A 27,513-nucleotide genomic window follows, 5' to 3' on the forward strand; every position below is an offset into this window, starting at 1 on the left:
ATGCAATGAAAAATCAAATTTTAAATGCACAGTTCAGTGAAGAGTCACAAACAAATACCCCATGTAACCAGCACCACTATGAAGATATAGACCATTTCTCTTTGCTCCTTCCCTGGGGTCCCTGCCCCCCTTTAGTCACTCTTCCTGTTCATCCCAGGTCCAGCTCTGGCAACCACTGCTCTGATTTCTCTAACTCAGGCAATAGAGTTGTCTGCTCTTGAACTTCAAATAAATGGAATTATGCACAGTGTACTCCTTGTGTCTGGCTTCCTTTGCGCAGTAGAATTTCAAATTCACTCATGTTGCTGCAGGTATGAGCAGTTCTGTCCTTTTCACTGCTGAGGACAATACACTGCACACCCAAGCCATCATCGCTGACTCCCTGTTTCTAATGCCTTCAGCTCTGTCTCTGGAAATACCTTTCTACATACATGTTGAACACCATTAAGTCCACAGAATTTTGATGGTTTATTCTGTTTTGACGAGTAGTTTTCATGGTTCTCAAACTGGGGGTGGAGGGGATGATACACTGGAATCACAACTAAATAGGTTTTAACTCCATCTGAAGAAAACATTTTAATACATTACTGACCAGAGATGTATTACAATATGTCTTTTGTTACACAGACTTTATTGTCTGGAGACTAATCAATATTCATTTACAAAACAAATCGCCAGCCACAGGGGTCAGTTTCTGCAAAAATCCCCCAGTCAATACTGAGTTAGGTAAAATAGATAGCCAGTGGGAATGTGCTGTATGACTCAGGGAGCTCAAACCTGTGCTCTGTGACAATCTAAAGGAGAGGGATGGGATGGGAGGTTCAAGAGCCAGGGGCACCTATGGCAGATTTATGCTGATGTATGGCAGAAACAAACACAATATTGTAAAGCAATTATCCTCCAATTAAAAATGAACAACTTGTTTTTAATGAATCAAGTGTCTTAAAGCACTGCTTCCGAAGTTTTGCAAGTCCTTGGGAAATAGATGGGGAAACAGTGTCAGACTTTATTTTTTGGGGCTCCAAAATCACTGCAGATGGTGGACTGCAGCCATGAAATTAAAAGATGCTTGCTCCTTGGAAGTAAAGTTATGACCAGCCTAGATAGCATATTCAAAAGCAGAGACATTACTTTGCCAACAAAGGTCCATCTACTCAAGGCTATGGTTTTTCCAGTGGTCATGTATGGATGTGAGAGTTGGACTGTGAAGAAAGCTGAGCACCGAAGAATTGATGCTTTTGAACTGTGGTGTTGGAGAAGACTCTTGAGAGTCCCTTGGACTGCAAGGAGATCCAACCAGTCCATCCTAAAGGAGATTAGTCCTGGGTGTTCTTTGGAAGGACTGATGCTAAAGCTGAAACTCCAGTACTTTGGCCACCTCATGCAAAGAGTTGACTCATTGGAAAAGACTGATGCTGGGAGGGATTGGGGGCAAGAGGAGAAGGGGATGACCGAGGATGAGATGGCTGGATGGCATCACTGACTCGATGGACATGAGTCTGGGTGAACTCCGGGAGTTGGTGATGGACAGGGAGGCCTGGCGTGCTGCGATTCATGGGGTCGCAGAGTCGGACACGACTGAGCGACTAAACTGAACTGACACACAGCAGAGACCAAGCACCTGGCGTAGGGTTCCGGCCAGTCGAAGGGTTGAAAAGATGACGACTCTTAAGCCCACTACTTGGAAAGCTCTGTTAAATTACATGTAAAGAATACATATTCTTGTTTTAATGACCAATATTGATTTTTGCAAAACAAAGACCTTATGAGCAAATAAGATTCTATATAAAATGTTGATTAAGCAATCAAAGTGACTGGAAAAATTTTCAAAGTCTTACAACAATGAACATGGATTCTAATTTTTCCTACTTCAAGTGCACTTAAATCTTTCTCTGATTTTTTTTTTTTTTTTTCAAAAGAAAAAATGAGCCATGACTGAACCGGTGGCGCCCAAGCACCCCTTCCCAGCAGAGTATAATCCAGCTTTTAAGGAGAGGGAAGTCGATCCTCGCTCGCACTGTGCTGTCAGGCCACAAACATTCATCCACCACCTACACCATGCCGGGCATTCCAGGCTGCGGGCATCGGCAGGGAACGTGGCGGACAAAAATACCTGCGCGCGCACAGCTTCCGCTCTACCGTGGGGAGACAAACAGGTGAAGGCGGGAAACACACGGTGTGTTAAGCGGTGGAAACGCTGAGGACAAAATAAAGGTGGGAGGGGGAAGGGAGCCCCGGGAGCCAGGGTGTCCAGACTCACCGGGCGACCAGGGTGAGGGAGAGGCAGGCAGGTGTCAGGAAGAGCGCTCCGGGAGGGGAGGAGCAGACGTTCCGAGGTAGGAAGGGGCTCACCAGTGAGTCTGTGGCACAACAGGAGGCCACTGTCCTCTGAACAAAGTGAGCTGTGTGCGAGGGAAGCAAAGGAGAGGCCGCAGAGGCAGCCTCACCCCACAGGGCACCACACGGGACTCGTGCCAGGCTCATTTCTGGGGGATATGTTACATTTCAAGACAGTACCCGCAGGGGCTCTGTGAAGAGGAAGAAGGGAAGGGTCTGGAAAGGCTGACACACAAGTAACTGCGGAAGGAACTTGGAGATGTCTGGGTTGGGGAAAGGAGGAATTTACAGGATGCTCCAAATACCGGAGGAATTGTCAAGAGAAGTAGTTCCTTTTCAGGGCTACCTTCCCTGGTGGCTCAGAGGTAAAGAATCTCTGAAGAGATTGCAGGAGACCTGGGTTCCATCCCTAGGTCAGGGAGATGCCCCTGGAGTAAGAAATGGTAACCAGCTCCAGTATTCTTGCCTAGAAAATTCCACAGACGGAGGAGCCTGCCGGGCTACACTCCATGGGGTTGCAGAGAGTCAGACACAATGGAGCACCTGAACGACGACGACAAACCCTTTTACTTTTCTGTGAAAAAGTTGCAGAGTGCAGATTTGAAACCATGAATTTAAAAAAGAAAAGAGAAAAGAAAAACCTCATCTTAATTTTTTAACTTTCTAGTATTCATCCTTTTCCTACAGTGGAATGGGTGGCCCTAGAAGATTATCCATGTGTAACAGCGGTAGTAGCACCTAGAAGGGCAGGAGCTAACCTCTAGGTATGTCTTCCACGAGTCAGATGCTGTGGCAATAAATACTTGGGGCGCTACCTCATGTGACCCCCCCACAATCCTATGAAGTACGTTTCATTAATTAGGAGGCAACTCAAGCTCACTGAGATGACATGACCCGCCAAGGATCGCAGAACCAGTAAATGATGGAGCCGGGCTCAAACCCAGGTCTGTTTGACTGAGGCTCCAAGCCTGTAACCACTGGCACCCACCACATGTATGCCCACCAATGGCAGTGTTTACATGGCGTGTAAAAGTACCACCTTGCTGGCAGGAAGTTGGAGATGAGATTCTTGCAAAGGGAGGACAATTAGATAGCCTCTAAGATCCCTTTTTATAATTTTGTGGTTACATTTTCCCAAGTTTCCATCTTATTTTTAAAATATTTCTTTGACTTCAGAGTTTATAGAAATTCTCTATTACTAAATATAGCTAAAGATTAAATAATAATAATTTCACTACAGAATATGTTAAATTCCCAGTCCAATTCTAACACTTTAGAATTATCATGCTCTGGTCTTGAGTAACAAATGTTACTTGGTTACATTTACTTGATTACTTCCCTTGCACAACTGAAGGTAGGCCTGACTTTTCTCAAGTACAGCTGATCCTTGCACAGTGCAGGGGTTAATCCACTGTTACTTATAATCCACTTTCCATATCCAAGATTCTTTCACATCTGCTGATTCTACCAACTACAGATCATGTAGTACTATAGTATTTTCTATTAGAAAATAATGCGAATCCATGCAATTTAAACCCACGGTGGTCAAGGGTCAACTGTGTGTCAGTTTCCTTGTCTCTTTTATATCTTCCATGATTCAAACATATCTTTGCTTTCATTTTCCTATGCAGACAAAATTCTTTTCAACTGACCAATTATCTTCCGAAATACAAATCATCAACATTTAGTATCTAAAGTACAGAAAGATAATATTAAAGTAGAATACACATACATGGACTTAAACCAAAAGTCTATAAGTCCACAGAAACGTTAAGAATCATCCCTGGTTTGTGTGGGTGTTTTTTACTGGCTGGAGGAAAAAGAAAGGACTAAGGAGAATTGAGAGTGTGTATCCTTCACCACAAGTCAGCCAGGGCAACTTCTGAATGGTTTGACAAGTAAGAGGAAGCCTACTGCTCTGAAGGTCAATTATGAACCAATGTAAGAAGAGAGAGTCTGGCAACCATGGGGTTAATATTTGGATAGAAAACAGGATTAACTCCACTTATAAAAAATTCTTTTTTTTTTTAACCCAATAGGATGGCTACCATAAGAACAAATCCCAGAAAAGAAAAGGTATTGGTGAAGATGCAGAGAAATTAGAACCCTTGCACACTGTTGGTAGGAATGGAAAATGGTAGAGCCACTATGGAAATCAGTATGGTAAGTCCTCAAAAACTAAATAATAGAATGACCACATGATTCAGCAATTCCACTTCTGAGTATACACTAAAAAGAATTCAATGCAAAGACACAAAGAGATATTTGTACACTCGTGTTCACAGGAGTATTATTCACAACAGCCAATAGGCTGCATCAACCCAAATGCAATACAAATGGATGCGTGGATAAACAAAATGTGGTATATATACATATGGTGCAATATTATTCAGCCTTTAAAAAAAAAAAAGGACATTTTAACACAAGCTATAACATGGATGGACCTTTAAGGAATTATGCTGAGATAAGCCAGTTAAAAAAAGACAACGTATGACTCCACTTACATGAGATTCCTAAAGTAGTCAAATTCAGAGAGACAAAAAAGTAGAATAATGATTTCCAAGGGCTGGGAGGAGAGGAGAATGATGAGTTATTTTTTGATGGATATAGATTTTCAGTTTAGGAAGATGAAAAGAGTTTTGGAGATAGATGGTGGTTATGGTTACATCACAGTATGAATGTACTTCAATGCCACTGAACTATACATTTATAAACGGTTAAGATGGTAAATTTGATGCTATGTGAATTTTACAACAAATAAAAATAAACTTTTTTCTGCAAATAAAAAATATACAGCTAGTTTGATTTGCATTAACGTGAAAAAAAAAGAGGCTCCCATTGTAACATCCATTATACAGTGTAAGTTGGGTTCTTATAATGATCTATTATAAAGTCAACTAAATATCAAAATGTGTATGGTCTTCACGTAAGATAAAACCACAGTTATTAAGTACAAATCTATTCCAAACATTTTAACAACTATTTACTTAGAACTTACTACTTGCAGAAAAATACTCAAATTACCATCATGGTATCTGAATGCACTCTGAGGCCCAGCCACATCCAGTCAGTTCACAGGAGAATGCTATGATCTGTGACTTCTAAACCATGAAAACAGAATGACTTCAGGCGCAGATTAGGGTAGGACCTACAAGCAATGGCGCCTACACAGACACTGCGGACAACTCACAAACTTGGGGCTGAATTCTCTTAAGGCCACAACAGAAAGTGAAATACAATTATGCCCTTTTAATTATCCACAAGGAAAAAAAAAAACAAAACCTGGTTCTTTAGGGAAAACAACTCCCTCTTTGCCCTTGGCTCTAATTTCTCATTCAGTGTAATATATAAGGGGATTAAGAGTATTTGCAGAATAACCAATAATGCCACTTCCAGCTCTTGAAATGCCCCCTCAATAGAAACCAAAGGTGTAATTCAGTGAGGGACATTTTTTCAGAAAATCAAGAAAATATAACCCAGGCTATAGCATTCTGACAGTCTTGTTTAATTTTAGGATGAAATTTAGAATATTTAGAGACATGGATAAATTCTATGTATTCCAAAAATGTGATCTCTACACCAAGCAAAATTTTCACAAAAAGATACAGTGTCTCCTGTTGAAGACCTGGAATACATATTCCAGCTATTCTGTGCAAAATGTGAAGACACTGCAATATTCTTGGCCATCTGCTTATTTTTAAAATTGGTATCCTTTTGTCAAGCTGAGAAATTAGCTTATAAATGGCCACTTCAGCTTCAAAACAAGGTGAACTGTCTTCTCTATAACAGATGAATTTTCCTGACTCAAGCCGTGTGTGATACAGTGGCTTGTTCTTCAGCATAGCAATTAGAGGCAGATTCCTGGTTCTGTCTCTAAGAGTAGCCCCTTCTAACTACACAAACCCAGGGAGGCATCGAGCCCTCTCCCCAGACCCTACTCTCATCTGTAAAAATGAAGGAGAAGAGATCGACCGTATCAGTTATTTCAAACTCTGTTTTTTGGAGGAACCACAGAAGAGGTATCTTTACTTTTCTCTCCGTTGTACACTGCCCAACTACCTTTGTGGTCGCTTGGTCGCTAAGTTGGTCCAACTCTTTGCAACCCCAAGGACAGTTGCCTGCCGGGCTCCTCTGTCCATGGGAATTCCCAGGCAAGTATACTGGAGTGGGTTGCCATTTCCTAGTCCAGAGAATCTCCCTGACCCAGGGATCAAACCAGAGTCTCCTGCTTGGCACGTGGATTCTTTACCACTGAGCCACCTGGGAAGCTTGGGATCTACCTTAGCCCACAATAAAACCTTAACAGCACCTGAGGAGACACTCTACAATCTAAGACTGAGCCTATGGATTGGTGATTTTAAACAACTCATCCATAACACAAAATAAAGTAACAAAAATAAGTGAAGAAAATACTGAAAGTTTAAATCATTTCTAAATTTTATTAAGGAGAATTATATCCCCAAACTTCATTTTATATCCCCAATTATATCCCCTTCAATTATATCCCCAAACTGCATTTGTAATGCAGTTGTTTAGAGCCTAGAACAACAAAATCTCCCTCATATCAACATTTTCAGTGCAGGGTAATTTCTCAAGTGCTTCACAAAGGCACAGTGTCCTGAATGCATCAAATAAAACCACAGGTAAAGGAACAGATGGTATTGATGCAGTTTAGGATCTGGCCACCACATGTAACAACACGCCCGTGTCTCCAGCCAGGGAGGCTATGAGCTCCCCGCCCCAGAGTACGAAGGCCTCCCTATGAATCCTGCTGGATTGCTGAGCACAGCTCCTGGGTTTTGGTCATTCCACCTGCTTCTTCCCACCAGGGTTTCTCTGATCCAACACCCCAGGCCACAAACCACTTTTATGCCACTTCTCTGTCCCTGAATTGAGCACAAAATCCTTTCAAGATATTTTTCTGAAAATTAAGCATGAGAAGGCTCTCTTACACAGGACCGACAGGTTTATGCTTATCTTATTTGAGTCTCGCACTAACTCAAGAAGTAGAGAGAAGGGATCTATGTCAATAACCTTGTTACACAGGAGGAATGTGGGGTCCTGAGTCACTAACACTGGAGACCACATTTCAGGTCTCTAAGTAACAGCAGCTCATACTCCACCATCTAGGCCACCTCCCTAGGCCTACCCTATCCTCTCCCTAACCTTGCTGTCAGTTGAACTGCCTAAGGAATAATAAAAATCATGAGATACAGAATGATGAACCTTTGAGCATCTAAAGGAAATTAGACCCAAGTTACTGGCATCTTCCTCCTTTGCGCTGCAGCCAGGGTTCTAAGAAGGAAGGAACAAGACAGACTATGTGGAAGCAGATAACGGAAAAATTCTCCGGGTATGGAGGTGGGGTGGGGGTCAGAGGGTAGAAAGCTCGGGAGACAGAGAAAAAAGTAGGGAAGAGGGGAAGGGAAGACGGTCATCCTTCTTCCACTGCATAAAGTATCTAGGGATAAAAAAGAGGGGGTGAGAGGGAAAGAGGAAGAAAGTGACCAGTGAGGTGGGGAAGAGAAACAGAGAGAAATGCCAGGAAAACAAGGCAAGTTGGATAAGAGAAAAAAAAAAAAAGTCACCAAAGCCTTCTAGAAGTTTCAGGTTTAAATATTAGGAGGGCGTTATTCTACATATAGGCTTCCCTGGTGACTCAGCGGTAAAGAATCCACCTACCAAAGCAGGAGATGGGGCTCCATCCCTGTCAGTTAGATTCCCTGGAGGAGGAAATGGCAACCCACTCCAGCATTCTTGCTGGGAAATCCCACAGACAGAAAAGCCTGGCACCTACAGTCCATGGGGTGGCAAAAGAGCCAGCTATGACTCAGCGACTAGACAACAACTCTACATACATTAGCAGCCCTTCGTCTGGAATGATGAAGTCTAGGAAGTATTTCATTCAAGTCCCTAAAATAATCGAAATAATGGATAAAGCTAACCGTGATATATTCACTAAGTTAGAAAACACTAGAATTAAACATACAACTTGAAATCTGGAAAAGAATTTTGAACACATCCACTTTAAGGAGACAGAGAATAAATGTATAGATACTCAAGGACAAAAGAGATAACTACAGAAATTTAAAAGATGAACTAGATAAAAGCTAGGTATTTCTTTGAAATATAATCAAAGCCTTAATGAGTCTGATCTTACAAAGAGAGCAAAATTCATTTGGAAATGGCCAAATATTAGAAAAAATGGGAAAAGATTAGAAAACGGAATATATAATTACATAACATAGGTGAAAAAGACAATAAAAGGATATTAAGAACTTCCTTATAACACATTTCAGAATCTAAATGGAAAAGGTAAAATTCCTTGAAATATATAACACACAACACATTTCAAAATCTAAATGGAAAAATTCCTTGAAATATATAACGTGTCAAAATTGACCCAAAGAGAAACAAAAACTAAAATAGCACTATAACCATTAAATATATTTAATTAGCAGTCCAAAAATTCACAAAGTTGGTTTTATAAGAAAGTTCCACTAAATTTTTAAAGAACAGACCATTTCAATTTTATACAACTCTTTCAGAGAACAGCAAAAGGGAACACTCCTGAACTCATTATATGAGGCCAGTATAACCTTGATATTAAACCCTGATGAGGACAGAACAAAAAAGGAAACTACAAACCAATCTCACTCATAAACAGATGCTAAAAACCGAAAGAAACGAACTTGAGGCTAATGTTGAAAATAATACATTATGACCAGATTAAGTTTATTCCAGGTATACGAGGATGGTTTATCGCTAAAAAGAATCTAAAAATATAACTTGCCACCTTAACAAATAAAAGAAAAATCTCATGATTCTCTTGACAAATGAACATTTGGTAAGTTTAACACCCTTTCATGATTTAAAAAATCCTCAGCAATATAAGAATGAGAAGGAACTTCATTTATCTTATAAATGGTATGCACCAAATATTTTTAATAGGGAATCATTAGATTCCTTTTAAACACTAGGGACATGGGCTTCCCTGGTGGTCCAGTGGTGAAGACTCTGAGCTTCCAAAGTAGGAGAGACAGGTTCAATCCCACATGCCTTGAGGCCAAAAAAAATTTACCATGCATGAACAAAGATTCCTACCATCTGGGCTTCTATTTCAACATTGTCTAGAAGGCCCTACCAGGGCAGGAAGAAGAAAAATAAATAAGAGATGAAGGACTGAAAGAAAGGAACAAAAGGTTATTATCCACAGACTGTCTACAGAGACTGAATCCCAGTCTGTCTTCATCATTTTTACTTTCTACTCCCTACTTAATCCTCTGCTCACTGCAGCCAGGCTTCATGCTATCCTGCTTTGAAAACTTTCCTCATCAAAGACACCTGGCTACCAAATCTAACATGCGAGGAGATGAGACTCAACTCAGATTAGTCTGAGTTGTTTCCTCGCCTCCTGTCCTCTGGGCTCTCTGGTCAAGACCCTGCCTTCTCAGGCTGCTTTTCCGCAGTCCGTTCCACGGGCTCTCTTCCACAGGTAGAATTCAATCCTTTGATTTCAAGGGACACTTGTCCTAAGTGATGTTTACTTCTTCAGCCTCGATCAGCATGTTGAACCCAGGTGACTCCCAATCTAAAGATTCCCAAGTTTTTACTGGACTAGTCTTATTTGCATGTCAGCTTGTTCAAAGGTGAACTCATTCTCCCCTTTACCCTCTATGTCAGACTCCTTCTAGCCCATGACTTACGCCATGAGTCTAAAGTTATCTGACTCCACCTGCTTCATTCCTTTTATCCAATCTGTGATCGGCTCCTAGTCATCTTGTTTATCTCAAAGTCTCCTCCTCCTCTCTGCTCTGTATCTTCCTTTCCACAGCCACCAGCTGGGCTCAGATTCTGATTCTCTCTCTTCAATTTCTGCACCTGGCCACCCTGCTTTCAGGCCTGCCCTCTAATCCTTCTCATAAGGAACAAATCTGATTAAATCTCTCCCCTGATTAAAATCTTTCAGTGATTCTAACTGCCCCAAATAATCCAAAGTCTTCAGGTATGTTTTACAAAGTTTTTCAAGAAGACTCTGCTTCTATTCATCTAGCCTTGACTTCTCTTTACTCATCCCCCTCTGCTCCAGTCTTAATGAACTGTTTGCTGGAATTCATCCCTTTCTCTTCCCCACTGGATATGCTGTGCTTTCTCTAAGAGCCCAGTCATCTGGCTCTTGCAGTAATCTCTTAAGTTTTATGGAGACAGACTGGTACAGCACTATCTTATAAGGTAAACATTCTGTAAATACTGAACTAAAGAGAAGATTTTGCATAAAGTAACAGATATCAAGTCCATCATTATAAAGAGGTACAGGGGTTATATATTTAACACTCTGAAGTTAAAAATGAGAGGAAAATTATGTACACCTATAACTCATTCAAAAATTCTTTAGCTAGAGTAGAAGTCGGGTACCGCACTCTGATAAGAAAATGGCAGCAAACAACACAAACACAACTGTATGCAGGTTATAAGTATGAGATACAAAAACATATCAGGGTAAGTCTTGGATCATACCAAGCATCACAAGGCTAATACACACAAACCACACACTTCACACTAATAGAAACCATATGTATTTCTGTTCAAAAAGTTCTCAAAAGTTATCAAAATGAAAACCAGCTTAATTTTACATAAACTTGGCATTTATTTATGTCCCAGCTGCTTCTAAGATTAGTTTGCAGCAGTATACTTCTGGATTATATACACAATAAGCTAAAAATCCAGGAATAATGCAGACTGAATAAAAATTCTAAATTTCTACTTTTTAAAGGAATTAGAAGTTTCCTTACAATCTTCGTGGAGTTGATAAACAGTCATAACTACGTAATCACAACTCACAGTCCTTTTTAAGAAAATGTAAATAACAAAGTATAAACTATACATAGAGCTTAAAATAGGATGCTGCACAATTATCTTACAAATTATGTACAATATTTAAAATGTGCTTTAACTGTACTTATATACTACCTTGATTATCAGTAGATGCATTTGCTTTTAATACGGAAAACCTAATAAACTTTTTAATCCCCCCCCCTATTCTGCACAGCAGACAACTAAGGGAAGGGAGATTATGTGGGCCACTTTCACCATCACAGAAATCCCCTGAAATTAACGTTTAAAGAGCTTCTACAGAGGGAAGCCTAGAGTTCTGCCATTATATTCACAGCGATACAAATCCCATTAGGCCCACAATCTAGTAAAAGTGGCACTGTGACAAAGGCTAAAATAGCTCTCAGGTCTTCACGATCAGATTAAATATCTACTCAATTGAAACTGAGCTAACTTGCCAAAGTCAATAGCTTCCGGGTCAAAATCAAACATTATTTGGCCTGGAGATTAACTCTGATGTGTCCTCAAACTGAAAAGGAAATTTATATTTAGATCTCCAGATTCTAGCCTACACATTACTCCACCAACACGCATTTCAAGCATTTTTCTCTTCTGCAAAAGATTCCTGCTAAGCAATGCTATGTCTTCTAAATGATATGCCTTCATTCTGTCTTTGAACCCGATTAAAATTAAGAAACTTTTAATAGCTTTAATAACTCTCAAAAGCTGCAGAAGCTCTTCTCTGGCATCTTCCCCAGTACCATCCTCCCTCCAAATCCAGGAAGAAAAAAAAACACCCGCACAACAGAAAAACACAAAACAACTAGCCACATGCGATGAATGCTGCGGAACGTGACTCTCCACTGGTTTAGGCTACAAAGAAAGCCTATGAGTAATCAAAAATCGCTAATCAAAACAAAGTTAAAAGCCACTTCCCCGCTCCCCAACCCCAGTATGATTTCCCTTTCTCTTCTCAATCCACTCCAGCATTCCCCCCTCCTCCGTTTTTTTTTCGGGGAATTTTAGCAGCCTCTGAAAAGCGGACGGTTAAGTTCATCTCAATGTCAGCCAGGGCAGAGACAAACGAAAAAATCACTAACTTGGAAGGTTATTTAGGACAACAATGTCTTTCACTGTCTTACTCCTCCCACTCCGGCCCTACTTGACCTACTACCAATACTGAGCCGAGAAAAATACCCGTTCAAGGGGCTTCCACTACCGTCCCCCCTCCACCCCCCGACCCCAGCGGCTCTTCCCGCAGGAGCCACTGCAAACCCACCGCGGCCGGGCGGACAGGGTCCCCGGCTCCGCGCACCCCTCCCCAGGCGCCAGCGGCCGCGCTCCGCACTCTCGCGTCCAACTCTCCTCGGACCCACTCACAGCCCCCGATCCCGCCCGGCCGCCCCCCTCCCCGGCGCCCCGGAGCGAGGCCGCCCCGGCGCCGGCACTCGCCCACCCACCTGAGCCGGGGTCGGGGGTCCCCCGGCGGCGCGCTCCGCCCGGCGCAGCTCGCGGCTCCCGCACGAATGCACTCGGCCTGTCCCTCCGCCTCCCCTCCAGCCCAGCTGGGAGGCGCGACCCAGGGCGGCACCGCAAGGTCTCTCTAAGTCACCTTCGCGCGGCCCGCCCCCGGCTCCCGGCGAGATCGAGCAGGGAGAGAGGCGCGGCCCAGGACTAGCGCCCGGGCCGCCCGAGGTCCGCGCTGGCCCCTCGGCCGCACCGCCGCCCTCCGGGGCTACAGCCGGCGAATGGCCTGCGGCGGGCGGCTCCGCGGCGGCTGGCGTCGTCCGTCCCTCCTCCCCGCCCCTCCGCCCGCCCGCCCGCTCCGCGGCGCAGGTAGGGACCTGCCGGGGGGCGGCGGGAGCGGCGCGCGGCCCGGGAGCTGCCCGGCCCGGTTCCGGGGAAGGTGGTCCGCTCCCCGCGCTCGCTCTGCGAGCATCCGCGGAGGCGCCCCCGACCCGGCCCGGCCCGGCCCTGGATCAGGCGCTGTGTCCCCGCCCGTCCTCCAGACCCGGCCCTGGCAACTTTTAAATCCGCCACCAGGAAAGCAAAGGGATCCTCTCTTCTGCAGTCTTCCACTGGAAGGTAACTGACGCTCAGGCTCACACTGAAGAGTTAAGTGCAAAGCCTGAGCTAGTCTGCACCTATTTATTTTTTTATGCACTCCTTGGGCTCCCCTTTGAGCAATGAGGAAAACAACAGTAATTAACCCTACTAACGTGAAACGTACTAACATGAAACGTACTCGCGTGAAATAGATGGTTTGAGATTCTGGCCACACTTAAAGGGTGGACGAAGGCACAGTGGTCAAACAGACCCGCCACGTAAATGCTATGCTTCAGTGGGATGTTCAGGCTAATGAAATTCCTAGTTAATTATGAGGCTCTGTTGAAGAAAAACAAACCTTTTTTTTCCAATGGTAGTTTTAAACCTTTCTATGGTATATAAATGTGTCCCTCACTTTGGGAAGCAGAGAAATACTGAACAAAATTAAATATTTTGTTGACAAGATCCTAGGGCACTTTAAGTTCACTCTTCTAGCAGTGAACTTGCACTACAGATGGAAAATGTGTAAAAAATGAGACAAGGCCACACTTGGAAAAGGGGGAATTAATGTCAGTGAGGTTTCACAGTGTCTTTGAAAAGTCAGTTTGCTTTCTGTTTTTTCTTCCCATTCTAAATTGGTCACTAAATATTACCATATTTGAAAAGTCACATTTGGCACTAAAGAGGAGACCTTGCTACAGGTTCTTTCTCCCTAGGCCGTAAGAATTAGAGAATGAATTTAGTTTACAAAAGTAGTACTAGGCAGCAAGAGGAAACAATGAACAATAAAGGCTACTTTGTTTCAGAAGGCAGTTTACAGAGCACCTAAAATGTGCCAGGCACTGTACTGAGGAGCTTCACATAAATCAACGCATTTGTATCCTCATTTTCAGATTTAGAAATGTAATTCCCAAACACATTAATTTGCTCAGAGTCCAGATTTTAGGTCCTGACTGGTCTGACCCAAAAGCCTGTCCTCTCTACTTGTGCATTCATTATTCATTTAGTCATGTACATTCACTATGGACAGCAAGGAGATCAAACCAGTCCATCCTAAAGGAAATCAGCCCTGAATCTTCATTGGGAGGACTGATGCTGAAGCTGAAGCTCTGATACATTGGCCACCTGATGCGAAAACTGACTCATTGGGAAAGACCCTGATGCTGGGAAAGATTGAAGGCAGGAGGAGAAGGGGACAACAGAGGATGAGATGGTTGGATGGCATCACCGACTCAATGGACATGAGTTTGAGTAAACTCCGGGAGATGGTGAAGGACAGGGAAGCCTGGCGTGCTGCAGCCCACAGAGTTGCAAAGAGTCAGGTAAGATTTAGCGATTGAGCAACAACAAAGTAAGCAAGTGCTATGCTAGACACAGATGCTACAAAAACAAGATACTTTGAGTTCTAGTTAAGTAAATATATAATCAGACAAGTAAAATATACACAATGTCATAAGCAATGTAACAGCATGGAAGCCCTAGAATAGGATGGACCTTAACTCAGTTTTGAAAGGTGGAACCTGGGGTTGGGAAATGGTAGCAGTTCTCTAACAGAGAGGAATCCTGAGAACTTTATCTAACAGAATGGTGATGAGGAATCTGTGTGCTGGGTTAGGGGAGCAACTAAGATAACTACAGAGAGTACAAATAATCTTTGATTAAAAGATAAGATAAGGACAAACAAAGCAAACAGCTCCCAAGTTTCCAGCCTGAGTTACCCAATAGGTAACTTTGGGTTGATCAACAACTCAGTTTTAGACACTTGGTTTTGAAACGCCTCTGATGTATCCATATGTAAATATCCAAAAGGCATCTGGATATACTGGTTCATAGCTCAGGAGATCCAAGGTGGAGATATCTGAATCATCATGGATTGCTGGGTTGAAGGAGTGGGTGAGATCATCCATGGAGAATACTGAGTGAGAAGGTCACCCCGGAAACCTAGGGACTACCAACATGCAAAGCACAGGCAGAAGAAAGATGCTTTAGAAGAAGACTGGGGAGGAGTGGCTATACAGAAAAAAGATGCCAGAAGAGGCAGGCACCATGGACATCACAGAGAAGCATTCCAAAAGGCAAGCAGCAGTCAATGGCAGATCCTTCAAAGGACAAGCAAGATAGTTTAAAGGTGTCTCTGATTCAGCAACAAGGAGATACTGGCAAGAACAGGCTTGGTGGACCAGCTGAGCAATAAAAAAAGTAGAAACAGACGGTATCACATTTCCAAAAATGGATCTGGAAAGGGATGCAGGGAGCTAGAAGCTGTAAGGGAGAATTCAGAAGACAGTAGCTGCTTTTGAAGCAAGATGGAGACAGATGCCACCAATGATAGGAAAGAAGACAGATTAAAAAAACCTGGGATCAGGGAGTGGTAGGGAGCTGACAGCATAATACAGTGATCACCTAATATTTAACAAAGAATTTTGCTTAGAATAGAGATGAGAGAAGGGTAAAGGCCTGAAAGATGTAAACATTACAGATGAAAAGAGAGGGGGATTAAAGGCCTATGAACAGCTCAGAAAGCCAAATGAGTAACAGAAACCATGCCTTGACAAAGTTAGGAATCCACATGAGGGCATGAATTCTCTCCAAAGACTTTAGCATCTGGCCCAGAGCAGGAGTTCCTTTGGCTGGTTCCAACTGAGAGTCTGACTCGTTCCATTACACCACAAGCTTGGCATCACTACCGTCCCAACCATACATTTGGGTTATATCTCTTTATCAGTCAGAAGATGTAATAGGATAGTATAAAACATAAGTAAGTTTACCTTAAAAACTGATCAGACTAATCATATTGAGGGACGCTCAATAATACACAGAACCAGAAAGGCACCAATGATGACTTCTGAATGATCTTTTAACCACTGATACCACCCACTGGTGAGAAAAACTACCGAACCATGATTCACGAAACCAGTTTCTAGACTTTTCAAAAGAATTTGCGCACAAAGTTAAAGAAAAACCATAGCCATTATATTGTTACGTTTCCCAAGCACATCACTCTAAAAACATATAGTAAGGTTCCCTTTTGGAGAAGGAAATGGCAACCCACTCCAGTATTCTTGCCTGGGAAATCCCATGGTCAGAGGAGCCTGGTGGGCTACAATTCCATGGGGTCACAAAAGAGTCAGAGATGACTTACAACTAAACAACAACAACAAAGGTTCCCTTTAGTAGATCAATCACAGACTCTACAGCTTATGTTATATATTGCTGTTTCTATTTTTTAACAACATAAGCAGTGTTATGTCATGTAAAATATGCCTACATAATACCTCATTTATAGAGCGGTCACATGGATACTTGGAGTATCTAGGCCATATCAGAGCATCTCCAAGTAAGCAAAGAACATCACAGGCTAGATTGCTCCAGGTCCAGACTGAGGTCTGTGCTCATTGTCAACCCTCATAAAGAACATCTTATTCTTACTGAGGACATAATTTTGCCAAGTTTAGTTACTACTGTTTTTCTTTTTAACTAACAGGCAATTAGTATGGGTATGAGAAAGAATCAGTATTCCACTGCTAGAGATAGCCACCCAGCTGATCTAAAAATCAAGAAAGAAAAAAATTTTAAACCAAAAGAGTATAAAAAAGAATTCAAAAAGCAGTAGCAAGATTGGGCCATTTAATCAAAAAAGAGTCCTATAAACATTATCCCCTGAAGGTATCTCTGTATTAAGGCACAGAGTAATTATGAACATAAAAAAGGACAATCCTGAGGCAGCCAGGAGAGATAAAGGATGAACATTTTAGTTTAAGAAGTTAAATGTGTAACACTTAGAGTAACTGTCGTCAAAAAAGATTAGAGTAGGAATGTTTTTTCTGCCGTTGGAGCTGGGATCACTTACATCTGCTGGTCCCTATTCTGTGGTGCCTACTATAGGATGCGTTTGCTCATTTACTCCTCAAAACACTCTTTTCTGGTTGGTTACCACTTTAAAAAGGAGATTGTGTTTTAAAACTGAGTCAAAGACAGGGATTAAAGAGTCAGGAATTGGACTCAGGTCTAAGAGTTCAAATCTTATCAATGCTCTTTGAATAGAATTTTTAGAGGATGAAAATTTATGATGCCTGATAAATAAGGCATTATGGTGTATAATTATTCCACTCTGACCTCAATTAAGCTATTAAATTCCTATGTTGTAATCCTTAGCTACTTGATAAGACCAACTTCAGTGATACCATTTATCTTTCAAATATTTTTTAGGCTTTCACATAGTCTATAATCATATTTCTCAGAAGGAAATCCATGGATTTCTACTTAGGGACCCATAGGGGTGATATTTCAAAGAATTACGGTGGAAAAAAAAACATTTGAAGATACTAAACAAATACCTTGTGCCCTTTTGATATGCTGATATACTCTATTACATATTATCCATCAACACACAGTTGATCGCCATACCCAACATTCAGGAGTTCATATATTTTCATTCTTTAGAAACTCACCCAAGGTCCTCTAGTTGGTTAGAGAAAGACTGAGATTTTAAAAAGGTCCATTAGACTTTCACACCAAGGCTCTTAATGACTTTCTACATGTCTCTCTTATTTCAAACATGATTGAAGTTCAGAGAACTTAAGCAGACTATCATCCCTTAAATAGTAAGGATGGAAACACAGCACAGTCATTCCACAAATGGTCCAGTAAATATTCTTTACACCACACCACCTCCATCCGAAACAAGATAAAACCAATGGTAGACATGGAAGCACCAGGCATCAGAAAAAAGGGGTCATAAGTGTTCATTAGACAGCTGCAGTTAACAACTGCTGACTTATACTCAAGGTTTACTTAGGAACCATACTAAGCATTTTGCTCACAATTATCTTATTTAATACTCATGACAAATTTTAAAGGCTTATTTCATCCTCATGAAAAATTTTAAAGACCTAAAGAGGTTAATTAGGCTAAACTTTAAGCTAATATTTTTGTACATGTAAATTTCCACATGGAGGTGATTACCTAAGCTTTTTCTTTTTCTAATCAGTTAAAGATTAGAACAGGTCAGCTTTTTCAAGAATTACATTACTTCTAATCTAGTGTTTGCCTTCAAGAATGGCTCAACAAAAGAGCCATCAAGACATTCTCCTATACCACACAGGTGATGCAAATGTAATAAATGTTACCTGAATCATGTAACATCAAAATTTGTTGTGTTTGTTCTGATAAGATGGTATCATCCTATGTGGACTTACTAAAGTCACTATATCATTCCTCATTTAAACAAACTAGAATATGAAATTCAGAAACCACCAAACATAGAAATGCTCAGAAGTGATGATTTCAAACATGAGATGATTCAGCCATTTAACATGCTTAATGAACAATTCTTTTTTTCCTATGGTATTTAACAGAATTCTATTAATTTTCTGTAAGTTTGTTTAAACGAGTTCAGATTATTATTACTTTTCCTTGTTGGCCACACCTCACGGCTTATGGCATCTTAGTTCCCCAAGAAGGGATTGAAACTAGGCCGTTAGCAGTGAAAGCACAGTCTAGCCACTGAACAACCAGGGACTTCCCACATAGATTTTCTTATTGCCCAAATAAAATGATTACAGAATTTGTGGTATAGATAACAAACACAGCATTTTTTACATTTCCTATTAATTCTCAAGGCTTCTAAAGATGGGAAAACAGAATTTTAGATCCTTATATATAAGAGAAACATATATATATATAACCATTTTAATCTACCTTGTTTTACCAAAACCTCAACTTTAAACAAAAGGCACAAATCAACTGTAACAAGAATAGGAAATTGAGTGTCCTTGGAAGGTATTGTGCTAAGTCCAGTAAGTCACACAGAGGAAAAACATATCCTACGATTTTATATATATGTGGAATCTAAAAAAAACAAACAAAACAGAAATTTGGTGAAAAGTTGAAGACTAAACATATACCTATAACTTATATGGAAGAATGCCTATTGCCACTTGGCTTGCATTAAAATCATGAAAATAGGGGAATTCCCTGGTGGTCCAGTGGTTAGGACTCTGCAGTTTCACCACTAGGGGTACAAGTTCAATCCCTAGTTGGGGAACTACCCGTAAGCTGTGCAGCATGGCATGTAAACATACATGAATGCATAAAGTCATGAAAATGGGGTGGCGGGGCAGGGGGGACGCATACAGAAGAAAAGTCCAAGTTCAGGCAGCCAAAACATGCTTTAACAACTTTTCAGACCTTAGAAAAAGTTACTAATGGATAGCATACCACTTTTACTCATATCTGGAAGATCAAATGACAGATTTTTAAATGGGAAAGAATAAACGGCAAAGAACACAAAAGAACATTTAATCCATTAAGTTCAGTGCACATAGGTAAGTTTGAGAGCAATATACTATCTAAACAAAAGCATGTATTTTTCACATAGACCTTGTGTTTTGTATTTTTTATACAGACCTTTTGTTTCTAGAATATTTTCATACCCCTCTTATCGAGACGCCACAACAACTCAGAATAGATCAACTATAAACATGCTTGTTAAACATAGGTACATAAGCAAATTAGATGATATGAGCACAAGTTATTTCAGAATCAATCTACTTAAGAATAAATAAGTTCTAACTTCTGGTGAAAAATGAAGCTTTCATTTCCTTTACTAACTCTGTTTCCTCCTATCTTTGGACAATTTGAAAGCAATGATGTACTGGATAATCAAGCATGTGATACCCAAACAATGACTGTAAAAATTCAATTCCAAACGACCTACCCCTTCTTGTTTAGTGAAGAGATGAAGGCAGTCACTCAAAGCTACACAAGTTTCTCTAGAAGCCTCAGCGACAACTTCAACTTTCTGAAGAAATGATGGAAGCATTTCTATAAATAAAATAAATATGATGAGTGGGATTTTAAGTAATAGTATAGTAAAACAAGACCACGAACATATTTTCATATCTACTAACCTCATTTTTCCTCCTAGCGGCCTTAAGCATACAATTACTGTTCCTCTGGCATGATTATTAAGCACCTACTGTATGCAGAGCATATAAATTCATACAGAAAAAGAAAAGGAGAAAGCCCTGACCTAGAAAAGCCTATATCTTAAAAGGAGAAGAGCCAGGACTAAAAAACAAAAAAAAAAACAGGAAACAAAAATTTTATAGACATAAATAATGTTTAAGAAAAACAGCTGTCAAGAAGGACTGATATCATTACTTATAAAACATTAACACTTCCCCTTTCATGATATTCATTACTAGATAAGTAATTTTATTCCAAGGCAAAGTGCTAAAAAGAGACAAAAATAATTCTGTAGTTGACATGACAGCTCAGAGATCTGAAGGCGGTATTAACTTCCTCTACTTCTTATTTGGATAAACATTCTGTATAAATAGGTCTTTCGCTCTCAAAAATACAGCCTTGCAAGGTCCAGTATCCTTCCGTACACATAAGTTGGGAAACAAATGATAATATCAGTATCTTCCTTGGACCCCCTAAAGAAAATCTTAATCCACTTTTCCCATCATTCTTTTTTTTTTTTTTTTGGCAAGAGAAAACCACAAAATGCATACATGTCACTTAAACAAGTGAAATGTCATATTAATGGGAGAAAAGTGTACTTGGTTGAAATAGCCTGGAATTTAATGTTAATTATACATTAAGATCCTTTAAATCTGTCCCTTCCATCAAAAAAGAGAAATTATAATAAGAAAGCTTTAAGAAAAAAATAAAGGGAGAAAGACAATTAAATCTGTTGCATCCTGTGTATAAGTAATCTTGATGTACTTAAACCACTATTCTTAAAACATGGTAAACAAAGTCAATAAACAAAAAGAATCAAGGGAATCAAATGCCAACAAATCTGAACAAAAATTTTCCAGTGGGAAGAAAATCTATAGGAAAAAATATGACAAATTATTTAGCCATTATTTCTAAGTGATAAAGTTGTATTAAACTGTTCTCTTTTTAAATTTTCCAAATGTTTTATACAAATGAGATTTATTTTAGCAAAGACAAGTCCTTTTCTTGGAAAAATTATTTCTTAAAACTCATAAGGCAAAAGTACGCAATAAAAGGAAAAGATCATAGTGAATGAAGTAAGAACAGTCTTTTATTAGTATCTTGATATAAAGACCAAATGACATTTTATCATATTTTGCATCTCATGGGATAGAGTTTCCTAGGGTTTGCTATTATTAATGACAACCAAATAATTGGAAACTACTAAATTTTAAGATAAATTGGACTTCACATATTTCTTTTGCAATCTTTGATACAAATTGTAAAGATTTATTCTGTACTTAGTTGCTAAATAGCAAAAGAGAGTACCATATGCTAGATACCATGTGACTCAAATAGTACCTCAACAGATGTCTTACACAGAGCTGGGGGCCGGGGATGTGAAGAGATGCGCAAGGAAAAACAGACACAGCCTCTGCCTCCCGTAAATTATCTGGGTAATCTAGTAATCTTCCACCTTCGTGGCACAAAGGACAGAAGAATGGAAGCACAGTCCATTCATGGATATACTTCTTTTTATTAAATGCCATCATTACCTCCAATTATGTCTATGTTTTAGATATCTCACACTTAAGATACTTATTGATTACCATAAAACATTAAATGTCAAAATAAATGTTATTGTTGTTGTTGATCAGTCGCCAAGTTGTGTCTGACACCTTGCACCTCCATCAGCAGCAGCACGTCGGGCTTCCCTGTCCCTCACCATCTCCCAGAGCTTGCTCAAACTCATGTCCATTGACTCAGTGTTACCATCCAACCATCTCATCCTCAATCACCCCGTTCTCCTCTTGCCCTCAATCTTTCCCAGCATCAGGGTTTTAGGGGCAGGGTTTTTTCCCAGCCAATGAGTTTTAGGGGCACTTTACAAATTGTTAAACAAGCTTTCAAAAGGTATTCCAAGAAATATATATTAAGACAAGTTTTTATAAGAATCTCTTATTGAATGTCAAATTCTTCTGTTCAAAATAGTCAAAAGTTACCTAATTTCTCTGACAATCTAGTGTCCAAACAAGATGCTAGAATTAATATTAACCTGCATGGTGGGATAGTGTAGAACCATGGACTATGGTAAACACACTGGTTCAGGGCTATGTATCAAGGCCAGTTGGTTGACACCAGTATCCCTCTTATGCAATGACGTCTCATACTGATTACATAAAGGAGAACTGCTAAGCTTCTAGAAAAGTTACCAACTAGGAATCACTGCAAATATGCTTTAGCCAACTAATATTTAGAGACTGAGCTGTAATAAATGCAAAAAGGCAGTATGTTACCATATCTGGCCTACCCTGAGGATTGGACACTTAAATAGTACCAGTTAATTTGAGAGAGAAAGTTATTTTTTGTACTAAAAATATTGTTGAACTCAGGAAAGATGCTGGAAGATTATATGTGAAAAGCTTAATTTTAGAGACATGTATAAAAAGCTCACAATCTGTCGTTTCCATGATTACAATGTACAATTTTTAATTGGGTAAGTTTTAAAACTAGTGGGGAAGTGCTTGTTTCTTGCTGTTAAACTAAACCCTAATACAGAACACCTCCACTGTTCTCCTTATAGAGAAAAAATCTACACTCCTTAGATTAACATTTAAATCATTCCATAAATGGTCAGTTTCAGCCAGACTATTTTCCTGGGAATATCTGTTTTCCTAGAAATATGATCCTATTTTACTACTTCTGAACTTTTGTTAAAGATGTTCCCTTTTCTGTGAATATTGGAAATAGTAATTATTCATATTAAGAAGTTTCTCCTCTTAACTAAAGTTTAAGGTCAAGTTCAAATGCCATTCTTCCCATGAAGCCTTCCTTAAAAATCACTGTGGGAGGTGACCTCTTCTACTAGACTCCATACATAGCCACATCCCCTTGCTGAGAACTCAGGCCCTTTGCATATGCTCCGCTACTCTGCTCACATGTACACAGTACATATGCTCACTGTATGCTGCTATCTCAGTAAGCTCTAAACCTCTTTAACCGCCCCCCAATACTGTACACCAAACCTTGTACAAAGAAAAGACTCAGATATTAAAAGAATGAGGAAAAAGAATAATATTTTATTCCCATTGACTTGCATAGAAAATCCAAATCACTCTGGGTTATTTTATTTTACAACAGAAGAATTATTAGATTTTAGCTAAAGTGTTAGCCACTCAGTCGTGTCCAACTCTTTGCGATCCCATGGACTGTAGCCCACCAGGCTCCTCTGTCCATGGGATTCTCCAGGCAAGAATACTGGAGTGGGTTGCCATTCCTTTCTCCAAGGGATCTTCCTGATCCAGGTATCGAACGTGGGTATCCCACATTGCAGGCAGATTCTTTACCAACTGAGCCACTAGGGAAGCCCCAGAAATATTTAAGACATAAACATTTTCATTTATATTACTACAGGTTGGTTAATTAGCACAGGTGGATAAATGTATTATTTTAAACTACACTTTCTTTTTTACTTGAGGCACAAGAAAATCTCTTTTGTCTGTTTTTCAATTTAACTCAAATATTTCTATCATTGGGGACAAGATATTTAAGAGGAAAAAACTGGATGAATGGCATTTCCTCACCCTCTCACCCTGGTCCTTTTGGACACAGTGTTGCCTTAAGTGTTTTTTGTTTTTAAGTAAACACAAACAGTTGAGAATAAATAGTCCCAAAGCTATCTAGTGACAAAGCTAAGGTCATAGGAAATAAAGAAAATATCAAAATAAGACAATTTTTCTCTTGTGGTGGAAAACAGAAAATGTAATGTATCTGACTGTGTGCACGAGAAAAGGTATTTTGAAACTGATTCATACTCCATTGGAATTATATAAATCCCTCAAGACAATCAATACTCTCTCCCTAAAATGGGGAAAAAGATTGCTGGACATAAAAATCAACTACTCTTCTAAAAAACTTCTACTGCATAAAACCGTAACTTGAAAAAAAAAAAATCAAGATTGCTGACATCATATAAGATATAAAAATTTAAATTTATCTATTTCTTGTTCAAATTAAGATGATTAGCTTGAAATCAATCACCCACTAAACAAGTACCACTGAGCATTTGTTCTATGTATCTACATCTCTAAACTTATACTAGTTGCAATGGAAGTATAAGATTTATAATTCAAGCAGCATGTGTTAAATGAGTTAAAAGCATGAGTTAAATGAGAATAGAAAGATCATAATAGGGATGCTAAAAGATATAAAGAGCAAAGAAACTATACACACATGAATGTCACACATTTAGAGAAAAGAGCTCCCATTATGGGATGGAATAATAAAGGGGAGTTTGATAAAAGTAACAGTACTTGGCTCAGATCTTGAAGAGTAAGTTTGTTATTGTTAAACACAACGCCCAATAAAACAAACTTATCCAAAATATCTATAACTATTATTTTCAGATAGTCTGAAAATCCTGGTTCTGAGAAGAAGAGTCTCAGAATTATGATCAATGAGAACTTGAGAGGTAAGAGGCTCTGCATCTGCCACTTACTGAGTGGCTGTCATGTGGCAGGCACTCCATTCCAGGTGCTCGAGAAAAAGGGGTGAGTAAGTAACTGAGAAACCGTTTCTGCCCTTACAGTACAGTCTAGCAAGCCAGCAGAGCTATGAAATGTATTTTGCATTCTTTTACAAGTAAGAGTGAGTAGAAGAAAGGAGGAAAACTGGATTAAAATCTCCACCAAAGGCTGTAAACAGATTTGCATCACCCGTGACTCAACGGCCCTCGCAGTGGCTCCTAACCTTTTGGGAGTAGTCTCAAGAGAAAACCCAATCAACGAAGTCACGTGGGACCCAGGGAGCTCTGCCTCCAGGAAAGTCAGGAGGGAAGTGCTGGTCAGGTCTGTGCCTCAATGAGTAAGGTGAGGAGAGAGAAAGTGATGGTGTTTTCTCCTATGGACCAGGCAAAGTAAGAGTAATAAGTCACTGTTTCAGAACCACTTTGTCTCCTCTATCTGACTCCTCCACCTGACTGCCTGAAAGGAAGCCTGGACCAGAACAGCATCCCGCTCTCCACCCAGTGCCCTGTCCCTACTGAGATCAGGGACAGCTCTCAGAGCAGGGTGGTGCTGGTGGTGGTTTAGTCACGAAGTCATGTCCAACTCTTGTGACCTTATGGACTGTAGCCCACCAGGCTCCCCTGTCCATGGGATTTCCCAGGCAAGAACACTGGAGTGGGTTGCCATTCCCTTCTCTAGGGATGGAACCTGGGTCTCCTGTATTGCAGGCGGATTCTTTACCGACTAAGCCATCTGGGAAGTCCCCATATTACAGGCCTGGGCAGGTGTAAAAGTAGTGGCCTGAGCTTTTGCTTGTTCTTCTGTCCCCTTCTGAGACCTGAGGCAGCTAGGTCTGCCCAGAGTGGGAAATGGAAACAGAAAGAGGTAGTGATGCGAATTAGTTGGAGGGTCATTTGGAAACACAAAGTAAGAGCACGTAGGCTAGTCTTAGAGAAGCCAAGAAGTTTCTAGAAGCTACACTTAAAAGATGAGGAAAAGCTAGTATTTCACATGCTGAGAACAATGACCCTAAGGCATGAGAAAAGTTCAGCGCTGCTGAACTCTGAGGAAGAGGTGAGAGGTGATATTGCTCAAGTGAGGAGACACAGGTCAAGGCAGAGTTCGATTACCCCCTAAGGCACTGAGGTCTCAAGAGCTGATTTGTGTTTAGAGGCACCTCTCAAACCACAATGTGCAACACTCCCTCGAGGCAGCATGGCCAGATGAGAAGAGCTGCAACCTACGGACAGGATGGCTGTGGCCTGCGTCAGTGCAGGGACCGAGGGACAGAGAAAGGGACAGGGAGAGATACAGGAGACACAGGATGCGCATTGCTGCAAGGACGCACTCCAAGGTTAAGATGGCGCCAAGGCCTGGGCTTAGGCAAGCGTATCAAATGGAGATGTGTTCTTTGAGATGAGAAATACCAGAAAGAACCTCAGGACAAGAGAAGAGGAAAAAATAACAACAATAATAGACAGAAAAAATACAAAGGATTTTTCTGTTGTGAGTTGGAGACTTCGGCCCTGTCTCCTTGAACTTCTGAATGGGAGACCTTAAGGACTGGAACAATACCTTAGCAGCAGCAGCCAAGTGACTGTCCTCAATGAGTTCTACCTTTCACTGTAGATGCAGATCTAGGCATGAAAATCTGTAATCTTTTCTAGCTCACAGATCAAAAGTTTAAAGGAAATACAGAATTTTTTATTTAGTCCAAGTTCTTTACTGGTGAAGAGCAGTCTCTGCAGCCAGGCTGCCTAGGATCAAACTCTGTCTGGTTTTTACTAACTGTGTAACCCAAGACAAGTTACATAAGCTCTCTGTGCCTCCGTTAGCTTATTTAGAAAATGGACATAATAGGCATGCACTAACACTGGGTTGTCATAAGGAATAAAAGAGTTAATATAGGGACTTCCCTGATGGTCCAGTGGCTATGACTCCACACTCCCAATGCAGGGGGCCCAGGTTCGATTCTTAGTGAGGGAACTAGATTCCATACGCTGCAACTAAGAGTTTCCGTGCCACAACTAAGATCTGGGACAGCCAAATCAATAATATTTTTTAAAAATGAGTAAATATATGAAAAGTACACAAAACAATGCACACACAAAAAGGGCTATCTGTGGCCGTATTCTAGATAATACAATTTGTTTATTACTGACATATTTCACATTAGAAAGTGCATGGGACACTTTGTGGTACCTAGCTGACTACAATGATGAGGAAACATCCTTCCAACCCAAACCCATAAAGATGCTGATAAAATGATAGTAATAATATATATCAGAGTTGGAAAGAGCAAAATCCCAGATATGCTGGAAACCAACAGAAAAGTCAAGGCTGACAGAACAGGAACAGGCAGAGGTGTGATGGGGAAGGCCAAGCACCAGGGGGGGTCAGAGGTCAGCTGGACAAAGTGGGGGAGCTGAGAGCTGCTCCTTCACATCCTCATGAAGGGAGATGCGGCTCTGATCCCACCAAGCAGAGCAAGGCCTTGTAAAGGACTGGATCCCCAGAAAAAACTGGAACGGGCAGGGCAGCAGTGAAGAAGGGCATTTCCTACCAGTGCTCTGGGTGGGCACCATGAAAAACAGAAATCCCTAGCTTGTACCACATTTAGTATGCAATCCGATTTTAAAATGATTACATACTCAACAGAAACAAAACTACTGTGAAGGGACAGTTCCATAATCCAGGAGGAGGAAAAACATACTCTCAATAAAAAGTTAAAATCCAAAGTGAAGCAAACAATCCATTCCAAGGGACAGTCAGCCAACAAACCCAAAGAACCAGCTCCACCAACAGCTTGAGACGTAAGAACACACTGAAAAGGGCTGTTTTATAT

General features: G+C 40.6%; 1 protein-coding gene across 3 annotated transcripts in view; it reads right to left on the reverse strand.

Annotated features, from left to right (window-relative positions):
* Nucleotides 1-27,513, reverse strand: part of OSBPL1A (oxysterol binding protein like 1A) — a 221,221-nt gene that overhangs the window by 104,159 nt on the left and 89,549 nt on the right. Inside the window, exon 16 of one of the 3 annotated variants that reach the window (XM_040264746.1) lies at nt 19,934-20,040. In XM_040264746.1, coding sequence (XP_040120680.1) covers nt 19,934-20,040 — 107 coding nt within the window. Of the gene's footprint in view, nt 1-12,629; nt 12,924-19,933; nt 20,041-27,513 lie in introns of those variants that run through there. The other 2 variants (XM_040264750.1, XM_040264752.1) reach the window with 2 other exon arrangements.

The sequence above is a fragment of the Oryx dammah genome, unplaced genomic scaffold, assembly GCF_014754425.2.
Source record: "Oryx dammah isolate SB20612 unplaced genomic scaffold, SCBI_Odam_1.1 HiC_scaffold_22, whole genome shotgun sequence".
Taxonomy (NCBI): Eukaryota; Metazoa; Chordata; class Mammalia; order Artiodactyla; family Bovidae; genus Oryx; species Oryx dammah.